A 19,250-nucleotide genomic window follows, 5' to 3' on the forward strand; every position below is an offset into this window, starting at 1 on the left:
GACGAGTCTGTCTCAACAGTCTCTTCAGTGAGATTTATCTTTCAATCTGTGTGTGTGTGTGTGCATGTATGCAGGTGTCCTTGGAAGCCAGGAGCGGTTCCTCCTGGACTGAATGTTCTTGGTTCAATTTGGCACCACTACCTGACATAAAACCCTGAGGTGATTACTTATAAATACAGCAAAGTATGGTTCCACAAGAGTGCAGGCGTGTGAGCTTACAAGTCTTTGTGAGTCACGTGACATGGTGCTGGGAACTGAACTCACCCTCTGCCAGAGCAGTACCACTCCTAACTGCCAAGTCCACCACAACCATTCTCTATCCCCATTGAGGGCAAACCCAGTTTCTCTAGAGCCTCTGCCTGGTGTCTCCTGTCTCTCTCTGCTCTTACTGATCACTCAGTAAGAGTCTGCCTGCTTCTTCCGGTCCCTGCCCACCCCTTAGAACACCGGTCTCCATCGAGGCTGTCCTGGTTCTGGAGTCTTTCTTCCAGAGGTCGCAGAATGGTGGCCTGGTGGTCCCATGAGACCCACAGCAGATTTTGTTTGGTCCTCAGTGTGTGTGGTTTTGGTTCGAAGGCCGCCAGGGGGCAGGCCCTCTCCAGGTTCGCCACAGTCCCCAGCATCCCGCGTCTCGGAGCCACAGGCACACATTGGCTGCACGGCTAAGTCACCACCTTGCCTTCATGTCTTCAGCCGCCACCTGGGTCCCCTATTCTGTCTTTCGTTTTGTGAGAATCACCCAGGGCAAGGGCCTGGCAGCCCCTCCCAGCCAGACCCCAGGGCAGGTGCAAAAGCTTACCCACCAGCAGGGGCCAGGCTGTCGCACGAGTGGGTGGATTAGTCAGGGAGAAGGAAAGCCCACGGCCAGAAGGATAATCAAATTGGATCTTTACTGAGCTATGGTGAACGCATGGAACACAACACAAACATGTATGACACTGGAGTTCATACTTTAAATTCAAAATTGAAAAAATACAAATTGAAAAATAGAAATATTTAGTTATTAAAATTTCTCTCTTGTAATTCTCTTGTGCCTTTGAGTGGAGGCTACAAGGTTGACACCTGCCCTTCTACACCCAGATGCCAGTGCTGGGCCTTGAATGGGACAGAGAGACGGGCAGATGAGAATTCAACCTTGATCCTTAAAATGGAGTTTTGATTTAGGTCTGTAATGAAAACAGTGACTGTCACAGTATGGGCAGCCAGACACTCGGGACACTGCTGGGCAGAGGCTGAGGAACCTCGCCATATTGCAGAATTGCAAGCACCCTGTTGCACTGCAACGTGCACTGGGGTCTGCGTTCACACAACCGGTAAGGGCAGGTGAGCCGGTGATAGCTCAGGTTCAAGTAGAGTGTGGCCCTCGGGGCACTTGGTCTTGGGTGTCACAGTGTGGGTGACTGGTCCTGGCCACTTCTCACTTCCAGAAACCAGCTGCAGCAAGGGTTAGCAGTCCCACTATTCCATGCCAGTGGCATCCATCTCCACGACCATACCTCAGTCATACATTCAGGAGCTGTTTGTGAATATCCCTGCTTGAGACAGATTCAGTGTTCAGAGAGTGGGAACCTCAACCAGAAGTTTCTAACTGACCTCCAGGAACCCGGGCATGGCTCTGCACTTTGAAGTGAACCAAGCAGGTCAGTTTGGATTTCCTGCACATCCTGGGCTCAGATGATTGGCTCAGTTCAAGGACAGGAATGCCAGAGTCAAGGCGGCGTGGTGCATCTGGATTCCTTGGTGATTGAGGCTAGGACCTGACCCTGGTCCTTGACAAACAGTGCCACTTGGGATCGAGGTACAGGACGGCCCTCAGGATGGACGGCCGGATCGCTGTGATGGGGCTGTAGTTATGCTTATGAACTCTGATGTGTGTATGCACAAAAGCAAGTCACTTCAAAGTGAGGCCTGGCTTGGTGCCACCTCAGACTTCTTCAGCTGCATGGAGATAACCACCACCACAAATAAAGCTCACCATGTGGGCAGAGTTTCGGCACAGCCATCAAAAGGCCACAACTGTGGGCCAGGCAACTAAGCCCCTAAGGCCTCTGACTCCTGTGTGCTTCAGCCTGCAAAAGCTTGTCAGACTCACGGGCGGGCAGCCTGGAGGGGGCAGCTTTGTGCAGGCCAGAAGTCCTTTCCCCATCACTTCTGGCGTCTACTCCTGGTTCTCCAGAGCCTCGCTGGCTCTGAGGGCCCTTTTCAGCTCCTGCAGGACCATGTCGCGGTTCTGTGCTGTGTACTGGTCGTAGCTCTTACTGTGCTGGGACTCATAGTGGCGCTTCAGGTTGTACTCTTTCAGCACTGACACGTTTTTTTTGCATATTAAGCACGTAGGCATGCTCTTCACTTCCACAAAGAAATAGTCTCGCTCCCACTTTTCTCGAAACACGCGGCCCTCTCCTTCTTTCTTTCGTTTGGCCACTTTTGAAGGAGACATGGGTACAAGAAAGATTTCACTTTTCTCTGAATGCTACCACAGAACCACCACGGTGCCAGCCCCGTGACAGAGGCAGGGCTTCAGCCTCACCGTGGAAGAGCAAGAGAGAGTGGTGGGGACTGTGGCGAACCCAAGAGCATGAGCCCCACTGAAGGGCAGACCCAGTTACTGCTGCCAGGCACAAGGTAGACCCAGGGTGTCAACATTCCGCCATGTTGAGAGCAGCAAGTGTGCGTGTGTGAATCTCACTTGAGTTTTACAGCTAACTGGAAGGAAGAAAGTGACACATGCTAACACAGGGAAGGCCAAACAAAACTCATCTGTGGTGGCCCACGGCCACTAGACTGAAGCCTCTCTCCTGGGATGGGTGGGGGACCAGCACATTAACCAGCATCCCAAACCCAGGGAGTGGTGGTCCAGGTACAGATCACACTCACAGTTAATATGCCTATGTGACAAATATCTCACAACATCTCCAAGCAGACCACCTACAGACAAACCTGAAAACACCCTGCAAGACAGGGGCTTCCTCACTTACGCACACCTCCAACAGGAACCCAGTCAGTGCCTGCTCTGTATGCAACTGCCATGGCTTCCAACACAGCACACTGTCCCATGGGGACACCCTGACTTCCTGGTGTGGCATGTGTCACCTGAACAGTCCTATGACCTTGCCTCTTGCCTGCCCTGCTCCTACAAACCAGCCTTTCTGACATCAGTCCCACTGGCGATCTCCGTGGTCCTGCACCAGGACAAGTCTCAAGCATTCCAGTCTGGCTCCCGCTGCAGTGCTCATGCTCCAGGAGCATCCACCTCCTGACCCTGCGTGTCCCTTTTCTGTGGCTTTGGCTATCTGCACCTTAGTACCTCCTGGCTCCCAACTGCTGCTTCTCCTTCCAGGCTCCTCGGAACCCTGGCTGGGTCAGAGGCATTCTGGGCTCTGTAACCCCTTGAGTGCACATGAGCTGTACACTATCTGCCCACCTGCCTCTGAGTCTCCCAGAACCAGGCCACACCATGCTGCCTCCAACTCACCCCGTGGCCCAGCATCACCCAGCCGGGGCCTTGGGGAGTCTGCAAGGCGAGAGCAAAGACAGCCCTAGGGGCGTCAGTGACGGGAGCCGGGCATCGTTAAAAGGAACTTTATTGGGTGTTGGGTTCAGATGAGGTCCATGAGGATGTCGTCCTCCATGACGCTGGGCTGCAGGCCCGGCTGGGGGACCGGGCCCCGGGGACCCCCGCTCAGCAGCATTTGACCTGGGGGGCAGTGGGAAGGGACTGCATCTCCCAGTGGTCCCTGGGACCATTGAGGACCCTGGACCTCTCATCCCCTCTTCTGGGAACCCAAGGCATTCAGGTTTCTAGGAAGTTCCAGGGACCACCAGAGCCAGAGATCCTTCTAAGCCCAACTAGATGCAGACACTTTCCTTTGACCCTTTGGGAGCCCTTCCCCCAATAGCGTCACTGACCCTAAGGCATCTTCCAGCATCCCAGGGCAGCAGATAAGGATTGTGGGAAGTTCTCACTCACTGAGGCATTGCTCCCATGGCTGAACTTCCCAATGGCCCTCTAAGCCCCCTAGAGCTATGGGAGGCCCTTTGGTAACAGGGCCCTTGCCAGTGGCTGCAAGGACTCCCAGTCTAGATCTACCCTCCCCTAGATCACCCTTACCTGGCAGTGGAGCCCGCTGGGGAAGCTGTGTGGGCCAAGACTGAGCAGGTGGAGGGTGCAGGAGTTGTGGCCCCAGCTGGGGCTGCCCCAGGCTCTGATGTGGCGGAGGCAGCAGTGCAGGGGCCCCTGGAGGCTGCAGGTGGTGGAGGGAGGCCTGGGGCGGGGGCACCCCAGTCTGGGGCTGGGGAAGACAAAGAGTGGCTCAGAGGGCCCAGTCTGTGCTCCAGGAAGGCCCTGCTGGTACAGCCCTCCCAGAGATGCTGCATAAGAGCCTGCAATTCCCTGCTGCCCTATTCCCAGGTCTCACCGGCGGAGGATTAAGGAGGAGGCTCCGCAACTGGGGATTGGCCCCCGGGTTCTGGGGCCGAAGGATGGGTCCAGAAGGAGGAGGGCCGGGGGCTGTTCCTGGAGGACCCTGGGGTGCTCCCGTGGGGGCCTGGGTAGTACCTTGGGGCTGGGGCTGCCCTGCAGCCACAGAGGCCCCCACGGCACCCTGAGGCTGGGGCTGTGGTGCACGGAGCTGGAGCTGGGAAGACAGCATGAGGAAGGACAAGCAGTAGGACAGCCACCCAGCCCTGCCCAGCCCCGCCCAGCCCCACCCAGCCTCCAACTCAACCCCCAGTCCCCACCCGAGTCCTCACTAGATTCTGCGGGGGCCTCGCTTGGTCCTCCAGAATGGGGCCCAGGCCTGGAAGTGCCTGCTGTGCCCCCATCTGCACGGGGACAGAGAGGACAGATCAGTGGTGAGGGAAGGCTGTCTGAACCTGCTGGGGGACCTGGTGTGCAGGAGCAGGCCTGTGTCAGGGACTGACGTGGGGACTGAAAAGGACTAAAGCTGCTCTGCTAGGACACAGGGGACATGGGACTCAGGTGCACTATCTTGGCATTAGAGACAACAGGCTTATGGTGACCAGCTGACGGGGCTCCGGGGAGCTATGAGAGGACACTGCCACCACACTCACCCCTCGCTGCTGCTCCAACTTCTGCTGCTGGACCTGCTTGTGGTTGGTGATGACCTGCCGTATGCCATTGACAAAGCCACTCTGGTCATAGGGGATGAGGCCCATGAAGATCTTCTTCTTAGACGAGTACAGCAGCATGAGCACGCGCACCTCGCACGGGGCTGTATGCGGGAAGTGCACGCAGCCCGCCTGTGGACACAGACTCTTCAGAAGCAGCCTGCCCGCGAGCAAACGGCCTCCCTACCTCAGCCTATAGAGTTCTACAAGCCCCATGGGCAACACGTAGGGAGATCTCACTGTACAAGGCCAGGGAGGCCACCTTGGCTTGACAGCTGCCCTGGAAACAAAAAACTGTGGGTCACAGGCACTCAAAGGGCATAGCAAGACCAAAGTCCCTGCTGACCACGGAGGAGAGGGAAAGGCCACAGCAGAGGTCCACGGCGGCCCTGACTGAGTGGCTTCACCCCACGTCTCACACTACACAGCACTGGGTTGCCTCATCAAATCACACTGGAGAGGACGCCAGGACGTCAGGGTTAGACGCTCCAGCTCTCTGCCAGTGCCGACCAGCATGGACCAGAGAACAGTAACGTCACTAGGGGAGTCAGAGTGTCCCCGTGGGCTCTCAGGGAGCTAACTGGCTTTGGTTACTTGGGTTTATCTCTCAGGATCTGCAGCTGGTGCCTGTCAACCCCCTTCCTCTCCCCAGTCCAGCACAGAACAGGCAGTGCTGCCCAGGCCGGGGTACCACAGTGTCCTCCCCTACAGGGGTGCAGCCTAGGAATCCACCCAGGCCCAGATAAAAGAAGGCCTGGTCAGAAGTTGTAGACATTTCTCGTTTTTTTGAAGGAGATTAGCTATTGCCTCTTCCAAAGGTTTAAAGGGACTCAGAAGCTGAGGTAACCATTTTGCACCTGTGAGAGGCCTAGGCACTGACATCGCTGAGCTTTCCTTCTGCGTCCTGGCCTACAGCAAAAACACCAGTTCCTGCTACTCAATCTTGGAACATTCCCCCAGAATTCAGTGTTTTCACTGAGGATGCCAGACTACAGAGGGTTCTTGGCCCAGCTGACCTTCCTGACAACTGCCCCAGCAGACCCACAGACCCGAGAGGTCAGCTGAGGTGAAAAGGGTCGAGAGGCTGATGACCAACAGTCCTCTCTGCCTGGGGAAAAAGCTGGGCATACAAGTCACTGTTCCTAATCCCATGCACACAGGCACTTGGGTCTTCCCCAAACACAAGTTCCAACCCCAGGAAGGTGAGCTGTCTTGGAAGGTTCTGTGAGGCATGAGAGCAGGCCCTATGCAACAAAGTGGGGATACAGGAAGGAACAGCCACAGGAGCCAGGCCGGACTGCACATGGCTAAAAGCAGCCCGAGGAGCCTGAGGCAGGAGGACATCCAGGCGACGTCTTACTCCATAGAAAGACTCATCTCCAATCATCAGCAAATACAGTGCCATGGGACAGGGATGCAGCAGGCACTAGGACACACGGGTAAGCAAGGCCCAGGTCCTAACTGCACACCCAAGTGAAACCCACGGTAAGACAGTAACTCTAGACGCAGGACCTGGGCAGAGAAGGGGACGGAAGTCAGTGCCCACCCATTGCCCACCACTCACAAAGCCATTGCCCATGATGCGGTAGAGGCCTTTGAGGGACTCCAGGTCCTTGTTGGTGAAGTGAAATTGAACCATTCTTGAGTTGCGGAACAGCGGGCCCAGGGTAGTCTGGAAAAACGCAGGCATCATTTGGAGGCGACACAAGGTAGGGGAGCATTATGTGGGGGGCAGGGGATAAGGGCCAGGCAGGACTCACCAGCAGCTGCTGGGGAATGAGCTGCATGATCAGCTTCTGGGGCCACTGCTCTGTTTTCCTGCGAGACAGAGAGAGGAGAATCAGGAGGGGCCAGGCTGAACCCGCCCCGCCCCTGACAGATACCTACAGGTTTTCTCCATGGTTCACATAGACCTGGCAAGGCAGAGACCTCGTCAGCTTGGTGTTGGCATCCACAGATGCAGGCTTTGGTTTCTGGAAGAGAAAGGGTGAATCAGCCAGGGCCTCCTGACTCGACCTCCACCAGTTCCTGCGGCCTCACACCTCTTCTCCCTTCCCTGCAACCTCACACGCAAGCTTCCAAAGTCCTCAGACATCGGGCCATCCTCTGGGCCCAAAATCTTACAATCACCGTCCTCCAGAAGCCATAATGCCTGGGGCCTGCGGGGGAGCCCAAACTCTAGGATTTGTTCTCTCTCTCCTTTCTCTCCTCTCCTCCCCCCCCCCTTTGTGTGTGAGAGAGATTTTTTTTTTGTTTTTTGAAACAGGGTTTCTCTGTGTCAGTACTGGTTGTCCTGGAACTTGTTCTGTAGACCAGGCTGGCCCTGAACTCACAGACATCCACCTGTCTCCCAAGTGCTGGGATTAAAGGTGTGCACCACCACTGCCTGGCTCAACATAATTCTTCCCCTCCACCCCAAAATACGAAAATGTATTACTGTGCTTCCACTGCCAAAATTTATGATCTTGGTCTTTCCTTCTCACCTTTGTACAGGGTCAAAAGGGACACACTGACTACTTTAACAATCTCAAAGTGGAGCCAGGTGTTGGTGGCACACGCCTTTAATCCCAGCACTTGGGAGGCAGAGGCAGGCGGATCTCTGTGAGTTCAAGGCCAGCCTGGTCTACCAAGGGAGTTCCAGGAAAGGCTCCAAGACAATACAGAGAAACCCTGTCTCGGAAAAAAAAAAAAAAAATCTCAAAGTGGACTCTGGAGCATCCTTTTCAACCAAACCCAGCAACCGGAACTTCATCACTTTCCTCAGTGAAGTGCACAGAGCCCCATTGGGCACGAAAGGAACTGTTCTTGATGAGCTGCACCTGACACAGAATTCGGCTGTTTGGTTTCAACTCCCACTTTTTCCAACACAATTCCCTTTGCATAAGGATTGGCCTTCGGGGCTGTGCCCAAGCGAGCATTCTTGTATTGCTTATCATGCCACTTCTGAGGCCTGTAGAGCTTTCTGGCAGTATGGAGACCACAACACTTGTCTTTCCTGTAAGCACCACGGGCCCAAGAGAAAGCTCAACATTTAAACCCCAATGTGATACCTGGTGCACAAATCCTACACTTCCTCTGGACTAACTAACCTCCGGCTGCAAGTGCCAAACACCTCTGGGAGCAACTCACTTTCCACACTCCCAGCAAGCTCTCAAACCCACTCACCTCCTGCCACTCGAGGACCCCACTCCAGGCCAGAAGCTTGTTGGACACTGACTGTTGCCCACCAAGGGCAGGAGCCCCAAGCTGGGCTGGTGAAGGGCCACTGACCCCACCTGGGGCCACAGTGCCTGCCTGCTGAGGAGGACAGATGCCAATGAGGGACACACCATGTCAGGGAGTGGCCACCCTAAAAGGGGCAGGACAAAGGTCCCTGCCTTTACACCACCACCAGGCATGTCAGGGATCACCCATGCCAATCATGAGGAACCAGACCCCCAAACTATAGGATACCCCGGAACAGCTGGAGGCCCACAGCCCTGCTCCAGAGCTGCAAAGCACAGCTGTGAGCTGTGATGTTGTGAGCTGTGAAGCAGGAGGCCACATGCTTCCCACACCACGAGCAGGAGAACAGGGCTGGGTGCTAAGAGGACACGTACCATAGATGGAGTCCCAGGCTGTGCGGTGGGTGCCAGGCCTGTTCCAGGGGCCACAGTGGAGACTAGGCTAGGCTGGGAAGCAGGAGGAGGCTTGGGGGCTCCAGGAGGCCCAGGAGCCAATGGGGGTGCTGGAGCCTGGCTGAAGGGGGGCCCCACCGCTGAAGCAGCTTGTTGGAGAGGGTTGATGGGGGAGACTGTGTGAAAAACAAGCATGAGTGGGAACAGGTCGCAAAGCCTGTGAAGCCACCCCTCTGGCTCTTCCAGGACTTACAGCGTGGGCCAAGTCCGGCCTTCTGGTTCTTGGCGGCCTCCACAGCATTCTGTGCAGCCACCTGAGCAGCACTTAGGTTCCCAGGGACCTGTCACATGGGGAGAAGACCATGCACCCCTAGAACTACGTACCTATAGCCACATGAGGCAAACTTTGCAGTTCTCAGGATCCAGGAGCTCTGGACTCCATCAGCACAGAGGCCATTCCCTGGCCTGCTGGCCCCCCCCCCATACTGTAACCCCAATGTCTCATTAGGTCCTCCTATGAGGCCACAGCTCGGCAGGGCTCCAGGAGCTGGGTCCCTGGTAACATCCTTACCTGGTACTGTGGTGGGACAGGGGGCAGAGCCTGCTGGGGGGCTGCTGAGGATGCAGCTGGTGGCAGGGGAACTGGTTGCTTGGGTTGCAGAGGGCCTGGGACGGAGCTGCCGCCAACTGAGCACAGGGGAGACACCCGAGGCCCAAGAGAAGCAGTGGGGAGTAGAAGAGAGGGTTACCCAGGATCCGTCACGAGAGTGCTAAAGAGGAGCTCCCTCCATGCACCGTTCCCAGGCCTCACCAGGCAGCACGAGCCCACGCACTAGCACCATGTGCCTCGGGTCCTGGCTCACATCTACTGGCGGCTGCAATGGCTCCAACATGGCAGGGGGAGCTGCCTTCTCGAACAGAAGCCGAAGAGCTGGCAGCTTTCTTGGAGAAACGATGGAGAAGTGGATGCCGCGCTGCGGGAAGGGACAAGGTAAGAACGGGGCCTCCATAAATGTGTTAGGACTAACCTCTTCTCCCACTACGTGGTAGGACAGCCTGGCCCTAAAACCACAGCTTTCACCAGACTGTTGGGGAGCGGATGGTAAAAGCTGGCATTGGTCTCCAGGGGATTCTGTATGGACAGTCAGCCGTAAGTAGGCAGAGTCCTTACCTATTTTTGACTCAGGTCTCCAGGCCCCAGCCTGCTTCCAAGGCTCCTGAGGTGTGGGCCCAGCCTCCTCCCTCACACACAGGGGAGCAGGCCCGACTCACCTCCCCTATCTTCTGCACCAGGCTCTCCGTTGTGCAGCCTGAGTATGTGGTGCTCTCCACTGCAGGCAGCAGGTATGGGGGCGAGTTGCAGATGAGGAGGCAGACGCGGTGGGTCTGGCCACTGCCAGAGACAGAGTCAAGGAATGGAGCAGGATTCTAAGCTGGAGCATGTCCTCACCCTCTAGGACCATTTGCAGCTGACAACACTGAGGCTCTCGGGCTTAGTGCCAGCCTTAAGTCAACTGCTGGGTAATGGGCCAGGAGGGAGGTGCCCAGCTAGTGTCTAGTCAGAAGGCACTGGCCTGCACTGGCCTGCACAGGGCCCAGTTCCTGTTCCCCCTCCAGGGTGCAGATTGAGGAGGATCTCCCAGGAGGTGGCATACTTACATCTGTTCGCGCATCTTCTTGAAGTCATCGAACAGCTGCAGGGCGGTGCTTAGGCCTTCCGCAATGAGACTGCAGCTCTCACCACCACCGCCCATGAACCTATGGGACAGCCTGTTAGCCACGTGCCCCACACAGGCAGCCAGCACTCTTCCCATGCCCTCCCACACTGCACTGCGCCTTGTGATGGGTACCTGGTGACAAAGCAGCATTGGCCAGGGAGAAAAGGTAGGAAAAGGGCAGAGAAGGACCCAGGACAGAGTCTGGCCTCTGTGTGCCTAGTGCCCTGACCACCCTCCTGCTGTCCTTTCCTGAATGGGCCATCGGCTTCACTGGTTTGTCCTGACTGTCCAAGAACTCACTTGGAACCAAACCAGGCTGACCTTGAACTCTGCCTCCCAAGTGCATTACTATGTCTGGCTTTTGTTGGTATTTTATGTGTATGGAGTTTTGCCTGGATGTCTGTACATCATACACATGCCTGTTGACAGGCCAGGAGAGGGCATCAGGTCTCCAGAAACTGGAGTTACAGGTGGTTGTGAGTCATCATGTGGGTTCTGGGAATCAAACCTGGGTCCCCTGGAAAAGCAGTCAGTGCTCTTAACTACTGAGCCATCTCCCTGGCCTCTTTAGAAAGCAGCTGGCAATCCTCCCCAGTCCGCTGAGGGGGGAGAAGCACCATCATAGGACAGCCTTCTGCAGTGGCATGGTCAGGCTAACCGCAGGAACGCGGAGTCACCTTCCTGGAAACTGTCACTACACAAGCAATGGAAGAGACAGGAGCAAATACAGGACCCCAATCCAGAGACGCTTCCGTCTCTGTGGAAAACGGGAAGGTGGGAGCAGACGTGGCCATACGAAGACTAAGCCACAGGGTTCCTGGGCCACTACCAGCCAGAGATGTCAGGAAGGAGCGTTCCCCCAAGTTTCAGGGGCTTTCCAACCTGCCAGAACTATGGGCTCAAACTTGTAGTCTCCACACTGTTTTCAAACTCTGGTATTCCCCATGACCACAGAGGAATCCCACCCTACTGTCCGTCCACAGGCAGGGACAGGGTCTGAGCCCTCTCATTTCTTGTCTCCAGCCTGGCCTACCTGTCTCGCCCTTAACAGGCCTACAGTAGCTGGGCAGTGGTGGCGCACGCCTTTAATCCCAGCACTCGGGAGGCAGAGGCAGGCTGATCTCTGTGAGCTCAAGGCCAGCCTGGTCTACTGAGTGAGTTCCAGAATAGGCTCCAAAGCTACAGAAAAACCCTATCTGGGGGGAGGGAGTGTTATGGCAGAAATAGTTGGTAAACGAATAAACTGCTGTCCAGCCAGTAAAGCATTTAGCTGGGCCTACACTACTGCTCTGTGTCTTCCGCCTGCCAGGCTCAGACTGGCTGATACACCTATCTTTGCCCAGACTCTTCCCCAAATCTACTACACTCTGGTATGTGCCCAGCGTGTCCTCCTACAGGAAACCCACCCACCTGACACCACCATCATAGTTCAGGCTGTCCTGACCCTGTGGAAGCTACATCTACCACCATAACTGCTCCTCCCCAGCCCTACCCTGCATGGCTACCTTTGCAGCCTTCCCTCAGGAGTCCTACTCACTGGCTACACGAAGTTTTGGGCATGGCTTGATGAAGAGATGCACCTGAAATCTCTATGAGTTTCCACACTGTGTCCTCAGGCCCAAGCACCCTGAGGTTTGGAGCCCGTCCCATCCTTCTCTTCCAGGACCCTGGCCCTGTCCTTCACCACCTATTCCCTCGCCCTCTTCTTCCCCCACAGCAAGAATTTTTACTGTTCCTTTGTGGGTTTTGAGAATGGCTGGGCGGGAGCTGCTCTTACGGAGTGAAGGTGCACACTACCACATGCAGCTACAGCAGAGAATGGACGGCGGCAGAGGGAGCAGAGCCACACACCAAAAGAACCCTACACCCAGTCCTGCTACCGAAGAAACCAAACCACAAATTTCTCAGCCCCGAGACCTGCCTGAGGCAGGGGGAACGGGAACAGCTACTAGGAGTCATGTGATGTAACCGAGGTAACGTGCCTGGGCCTGTGACGGCAGCGGAGGCTGCACACCTGCCTACTGTCCAGTGCTGTCCGCTACATTTTAGTTAAGAGAAACAACTCGCTCTTTCGGGTCTTGGCTCCAAGAGGACCAAAAAAAGAAGGAACAACAGGCATGTCAAAAAGGGCTGCGGCCACGTGCAGCCAATTCGTTGCACGAACTGTGCCCTCTGCGTGCCCAAGGACAAGGCCATTCAGAAGTTCGTCATTCGTAACACTGTAGAAGCCGCTGCGGTCAGGGACATATCTGAAGCAAGTGCTTCCCAAACTCTATGACAAGCTGCATTACTGTGTGAGCAGTGCTATTCACAGCAAAGTAGTCAGGAATCGATCTTGTGAAGCAGGGAAGGACCGAACAGCCCCGCCACGATTTAGACCTGCTGGTGCTGCACCACGACCCCCACCAAAGCCCATGTAAAGAGATGGCTTCATGAAGACAGAAGAAAAACACCTTGGAAAAATAAAATGGGACTTATACTTAAAAAAAAAGAAAAATAACGCAGCCAGGTGTTGGTGGTGCACACCTTTAATCTCTGCTCTCAGAAGGCAGAGGCAGGAGGATCTCTGTGAGTTCCAATGCTACACAGAGAAACCCTGTCTCAAAACACAAAACAAAATAAACAAAGAAGCCCAGAGCAAGGCTCCTTAACTATACTGCGTACCATGTCTCCAAGCACGATCATCACAAGCAGGTGACTTTCCTGCCCAGAACATCTCGGATCAAAACAGTGATCTTGGGAGAGTTAAACAATGGAGGCCTAACAGTAGCAGAGGCCTCCAGAATGGGGCCACTTGTGGCTACAGGGTTCGAAGTGTACACGTAGGGGACACTGCACTGTCCAGATAGCAACTCCCTTTTATCCTCACGTGCCCGTGGCCAGCCTTTTCCCTAAGGGAGGGGCCCACTTTTCCTACAGTCTGCACCATGGAGGTCTGGAATCTTTGAGGAGCTTTCCCAGCAGCCACCACTCATTGCTTACACAGCTGTCTCCTTAAGCCCCTCTTCAGAAGCAGTCTAGAGAAGGAACCGCAGGTACCTGGACTTCCACAGAGGTCCAGAAGCAGAGAACACTGGCTCCTAAGAAAAGTCACGCAAGTCCCCTGCACGGAAATGTCCACAGCAGACTTAAGAGCCAGCAGGAGTTCAACACAGCAGAGCTGGCTGGCTCTCGCTGGCTCTCAGACTCATGCCTAACCAAATATGAGAGGCCTCATACACAGCAACCCTGCCATGCAGCAGTGTGGACCTTGCGGCTTCCTTCCCAGAACTCCATTGTGAGAGGCCTCAGACACAGCAACCCTGCCATGCAGCAGTGTGGACCTTGGGGCTTCACAGAACTCCATTGGCTGTCACTCAGGTCTCATTCATCTAGCCCAGCAGAGCTTAACTAAGGTGCCATCTGCCCTCTAGGAGTCACTTGACAATGCCTGGAGACAACTTTCCAGGGTGCCATTGGCAGCTAGCAGTAAAGAGGGACAGTTGCTAAACATCCTCTGAGGTGCTAGAACATAGCTAGCAGAGCACTTGCCTAGCATGGAAAGCCCTGGGTTCAGCTCCAGCACACACACGCACGCACGCACGCACGCACGCACGCACACTTCCCAACACCTCACAGCACCCGGGAGCGGCCTCACAACAGGGAATTATCTAGTTTCAGGAGCTGGAGAGAAGGCTCAGCCGTTAACAGCACCGGCTACTCTTCCAGAGGACCTGGATTCAATTGCCCATGCATTCCGGTTTAGAACTGTCTGTAACCAGCTCCAGACGATCTGGCACCCTTGAACAGACACACATGCAAAACACCAATGGACATAAATTTTTTAAAAAGATTTATTTATTATGTATGCAGTGTTCTCCCTGCATGCAGGCCAGAAGAGGGCACCAGATCTCATTACAGATGGTTGTGAGCTACCATGGGAATTGAACTCAGGACCTCTGGAAGAGCAGCCAGTGCTCTTAACCTCTGAGCCATCTCTCCAGCCCATAAAATAAATTTAAAAAACTTTCTTTTTGTTTTTTTCGAGACAGAGTTTCTCTATGTAATAGTATAGTCCTGGCTGTCCTGAAACTCACTTTGTAGACCAGGCTGGCCTCAAACTCACTGAGATTCACCAGCCTCTGCCTCCCCAGTGAAGAAAGTTGTGCACCACCACAGCCTGGCAATAGAAATAGAAATCTTTTTTTTTTTTTTTTTTTTTTTGGTTTTTCGAGACAGGGTTTCTCTGTAGCTTTGGAGGCTGTCCTGGAACTCACTTTGTAGACCAGGCTGGCCTCGAACTCACAGAGATCCGCCTGCCTCTGCCTCCCGAGTGCTGGGACTAAAGGCGTGCGCCACCAACGCCCGGCTAGAAATAGAAATCTTAAAGAGTACTGGCTGCTCTTCCAGGGGACTCAGGTTGGATTCCCAGCTCCTGCTGTTTAACTCCAGTTCCAAAGGATCTGATGCCCTCTTTTGGCCTCCAAGGTGCACAGACATGCATGGATGCAACACACTTGTACCCCAGTCTCCCTCTCCCTCCCCCCTCTCTTTCCAGACAGGGTTTCTCTGTGGCTTTGGAGGCTGTCCTGGAACTAGCTCTTGTAGACCAGGCTGGTCTCGAACTCACAGAGATCCGCCTGCCTCTGCCTCCCGAGTGCTGGATTAAAGGCGTGCGCCGCCGCCACCACCACCCGGCATAGACCAATCTTTTAAAAAAACTTGATTGCCAAGTGTCCACAATGGCTGGCAGGGGAAGCCATGCTTTACATTAACTTAGTCCTGACAGCCTCCAAGCGAAGTGAAAGGGCCGGGTTTCCACAGTGTCGGCACGTGCACACATACACAAACCCGAGCTCAGCACACCAAGGGTAAGAACCAGCGGGGACTACATCAGCACTGTCAGATGAACCCTGACCACGGCCAGACTGCGGATTCCACACGGAAAAATTAGCTTCCGAGACCCTTCCAGCACCCAGCAGTCTACACCGTCACTCATTTGCAAACCAAGCACAACAACGGGGCGCGCAGTAATAGTAGACACTCACACACCGCCTACTGTGTGCCAGGCACCAGCACCCCCCTCCCGGGGCCCCACTGCCTGGGTAGCTCATTCTTGCCTGGAACAAGCCAGACTCGCACAGACCCACGCTGAGTTCTGCTGGGGTCCCCAGTCTGCCCAGGATGGAGGAAAAGCTCACTTGATGCCATTGAGCCAGGTGACAAACTCATAGGCGCTGCTGGTAGGAGCGTGGCACTGTACGTAGGACTCTGGAGCGCAGTCCACCGTGTTGAACACCACAAGGCTGTACTGGGTCCCACCATACTGACGGGACAGGACAAAAGAACTTTAAAGCTGAGGTCTTTGGCAGGGACAGACCAGGTCCACACCCAGCTTCCTCCCTCCCCGTGACGCGGCCACACACTCACGTCTCCACCGAAGTCCGTCTCTGCGGGTGGCCCCCCGTTGAAGTACCTGCGAAGACAGAGGAAATGCAGCGTCCGCACGAGCCGCAGGGTAGGGCACGGGGAGGCGGCGAGGGCCCTCACTCACTCTATGGCGGGCAGCAGGTAGTGGTTGCGGAGCTCCTCGAAGTACGGCCCCAGGTTGGCTGTTCCCTCGATCACAAACACTACATCGGCCACCAGGCCCCCGGCCCGAGCCGGGCCCTCGGACCCGGGGACCATGCCCCGCGCCGCCCCCGCCAGCGCCGCCGCCGCCGTTGCCGTCCCGGGACCAACAGAAGTGCGCTTGCGCGATGCGCTCGCCCGCGCCGGACGTCTGGCAGCCTCTGCTGAAGCTAATGCGGCCATGTTTGTGCGGGGCATCCGGGAAGAGGCGGTTTTATCTCTATCCCGGCGATTCCCACACCATGAAACTATCAGAATGGGCACAACAAACCCGTCTGGGGGCCTCTTGAGATCGAACAAACTTTTGTCCACGACATCAAGCACGAAATAAATCGGAATACGGCACATCCGGTCACCATCATGGAGTCGGTCTCCAGGTTCCGACTACGAGCTGAAGGGGAAGTTTGTGGAGTCAAGTTGCTAGGCAACGCTTACCCAGCCGTTGTGTTCTCACACAGAGATTAAGTTAATAAATTCTAGCCTTTCTGACCGGGAACAGAAGGGAGAGAGCGGTCCAATCATATCTTCGGAAACGGCGTTGCCAGGCAACACTGTAAAGTTGCCGACGACTTGGAAACCAGGGCAGTTGTTTTCTCTCGAAAAGAAGCGAATTCCAATTTAAGTGGAGGTTGCTAAGCAACACCTGATCCCTGTTTTCTGAGAAACAAAGTAACTGGCTCAAAGCAAATACATTCCTTAAAAATAAATTAATAAATAAACAAACAAACAAATCAGTCACTCAGCATTGCAGCCAACGGCATGAATATAAAATGACCTGGAAAATTACTGTAACATGTGGACAGAAACTTAATAAATAAACCTTATTAATAGACAGACACAAAGCCGGGTGGAGAGGAGGGGTGCTGGCGCATGCCTTGAATCCCAGTACACTGGACGCAAGCTGATCTACAGCGAGTATCGGGACAGACAAGGCTACACAGTGAAACCTTGTCTCAAAAAAGGAAAACAAGGAAAAGATAAAGAAAAGAGCTGAGCAGTGGTGGCGCACGTCTTTAATCCCAGCACGGGGGGGGGGGGGGTCAGAGGCAGGCAGATCTCTGTGAGTTCAAGACCATCCTGGTCTACAAGAGCTAGCTCCAGGACAGCCTCCAAAACAATACAGAGAAACCCTGTCTCCAAAACAAAAAACAAACAAAACAAACAACAAAAGCCAAAACAAAACAAATAAATGAAAGCAACTGTTGTAAAACACACGGCAATCAAGATGCTAAAAGTGCTAACTCAGGGAAGATTTACAGAATCCCGAGGGTGTGGCAATGACAACCCTAGGGAAGACGGGACGGGACATAAGGATCATGGATTCACTCGGGAGGCAGAGTTCGAGGCCAGCCTGGTCTACAGAGCGAGTTCCAGGACAGCCTCCAAAGCCACAGAGAAACTCTGTCTTGAAAAACAAAAACAAGGGGGCTGGAGAGATGGCTCAGAGGTTAAGAGCACTGACTGCTCTTCCAGAGGTCCTGAGTTCAATTCCCAGCAACCACATGGTGGCTCACAACCATCTGTAATGAGATCTGGTGCCCTCTCCTGGCTTGCAGACACACATAGAGGCAGGATGTTGTATTCATAATAAATAAATAAAATCTTAAAAAAAAAAAAAGAAAAACAAAAACAAGCCGGGCGTTGGTGGCGCACGCCTTTAGTCCCAGCACTCGGGAGGCAGAGGCAGGCGGATCTCTGTGAGTTCGAGACCAGCCTGGACTACCAAGCAAGTTCCAGGACAGCCTCCAAAGCCACAGAGAAACCCTGTCTGGAGAAACCAAAAAAAAAAAAAAAAAAAAAAAAAAAAGACAAGAAAAACAAAAACAAAAAACAAAAAAAAGGATCACGGATTCGAGGCCAGCCTGAGTCACTTCTGTCTCTCTCTGTCTCTGTCTCTCTGTCTCTGTCTCTCTCTAATTCCTTGCATTCATAAAAACTGATTACAAAAAGACATGGAGGGCCTAGGAGATGTTGGAGAGAGGATGAGAAGTCCAAGGTCAGCTCTGGCTACATAGAAATTTCCAGGTCTGCACGGGCTACATGAGACTCTGTCTCAAAAGCAATAATACAAAGAAATAACAAACAAAAAAAAAAAAGCAAGAAGAGAATGACAGCGGCTGGCATTTGTGATTGAAGGCTGGGCGGCTGGCATTTGTGAGAAGGCTGGGAAACTATAGTGAGTTCCAGGTCACCCTGGCCTACAGATTGAGACTCGAAAATAAGAAAATAGAAAATAAAGATATAAAGCTGTAGACATACTATTTTTAATTTTAAAAAGTAGCACTTGTCAGCACGTACATATCAAGGTCGGTTTCGTGGAGGGGCTCCCTCCTGCCACAGAGTCTGGGGATTGAACACTAGACCCGTCTCCATAGCTGTGTGCTCCGGTACACTGAACCATCTCACTGGCCCTTAGCCATCCTCTTTTTTTTTTTTTTTTTTTTTTTTTTTGGTTTTTCGAGACAGGGTTTCTCCGTAGCTTTGGAGGCTGTCCTGGAACTCGCTCTGTAGACCAGGCTGGCCTCCAACTCACAGAGATCCGCCTGCCTCCGCCTCCCAAGTGCTGGGATTAAAGGCGTGCGCCACCAACGCCCGGCTTAGCCATCCTCTTGATGAGGAAAACTGTTTCATGGATCGAAGGTCTCAATACTTTGATTTTCTACTCGATACACCATCATAAGCATGAGTTCATTACAGAAATAATGTGTTTTTTTATGATTTTGGAAAGGCTTTCTTTTCTTTTGCCTTTTTCTAATAACAAAAACAACCACCTCATTTGGTGGTTACTAGGCAACGCTGCCCGGATCAAACCACTCTGAAAAAGTGAGGGGGAGATGGTGGTACAGCTGTGTACAGTTTCAGAACGGAAATCATTCTGAATAGTGGTTGCTAGGCAATGCCTGAACATACCGCCATCTTTGAGTGGGGCAAGCAAGGTATTTACCATTATGGGAGGAAAAGGCACGCAGAATGTTGTGGTCAGGCAATACATTAGCACTGTCGTCATCTTCAACCAGCCGTTTAAAAAATTACAATGTAAACTATTACAGCACACAGTAAGGTTGCTAGTCAACACCTTCGCTCCGTCACCATCTTCAAGCCAGCATCTTCATTTTGGTTCTACAAAGCAATTTGAACGCTTGGTAAACACTACTTTTCGCCATCTTTGTTAGGG

The 19,250-nt window shown here is 53.8% G+C and overlaps 1 protein-coding gene and 1 pseudogene across 9 annotated transcripts; one reads left to right on the forward strand and one right to left on the reverse strand.

Moving 5' to 3' along the window:
- Window positions 1–871: 871 nt before the first annotated feature.
- On the reverse strand, window positions 872–16,473 carry Med25 (mediator complex subunit 25). Of its 9 annotated transcripts, none has more exons than XM_013124200.3 (18): window positions 15,999–16,473; window positions 15,875–15,920; window positions 15,646–15,770; window positions 10,407–10,505; window positions 10,020–10,140; window positions 9,559–9,721; window positions 9,319–9,434; window positions 9,001–9,088; window positions 8,730–8,923; window positions 8,296–8,424; window positions 7,018–7,103; window positions 6,891–6,948; window positions 6,695–6,802; window positions 5,074–5,262; window positions 4,753–4,824; window positions 4,419–4,646; window positions 4,112–4,292; window positions 872–2,424 (listed from the first exon to the last, which is right to left on the reverse strand). In XM_013124200.3, exons 1-18 carry the CDS (start codon window positions 16,421–16,423, stop codon window positions 2,159–2,161), a joined length of 2,694 nt encoding a protein of 897 aa, XP_012979654.1. In that variant the 5' UTR covers window positions 16,424–16,473; the 3' UTR covers window positions 872–2,158. The 9 variants fall into 9 exon arrangements, with proteins under 9 accessions (XP_012979654.1, XP_012979653.1, XP_012979656.1 ...); XM_013124199.3 differs by having other exon boundaries at window positions 8,296–8,427; XM_013124202.3 differs by having other exon boundaries at window positions 4,419–4,637; window positions 15,999–16,471.
- Window positions 12,218–14,273, forward strand: LOC106022389 (annotated as a pseudogene).
- Window positions 16,474–19,250: the final 2,777 nt, after the last annotated feature.

The sequence above is a fragment of the Mesocricetus auratus genome, unplaced genomic scaffold, assembly GCF_017639785.1.
Source record: "Mesocricetus auratus isolate SY011 unplaced genomic scaffold, BCM_Maur_2.0 Super-Scaffold_100054, whole genome shotgun sequence".
Taxonomy (NCBI): Eukaryota; Metazoa; Chordata; class Mammalia; order Rodentia; family Cricetidae; genus Mesocricetus; species Mesocricetus auratus.

Excerpts from the sequence above, each read along its gene's own strand:
- Med25 (XM_013124199.3), bottom strand. The coding sequence starts at position 16,423 with ATGTGCCGTATTCCGATTTATTTCGTGCTTGATGTCGTGGACAAAAGT. Across the intron at positions 15,921-15,998 it reads TACCTGCTGCCCGCCATAGA|GTACTTCAACGGGGGGCCAC; the intron begins GTGAGTGAGGGC and ends CTGTCTTCGCAG. Across the intron at positions 4,825-5,073 it reads AGTTGGAGCAGCAGCGAGGG|ATGGGGGCACAGCAGGCACT; the intron begins GTGAGTGTGGTG and ends GTCCCCGTGCAG.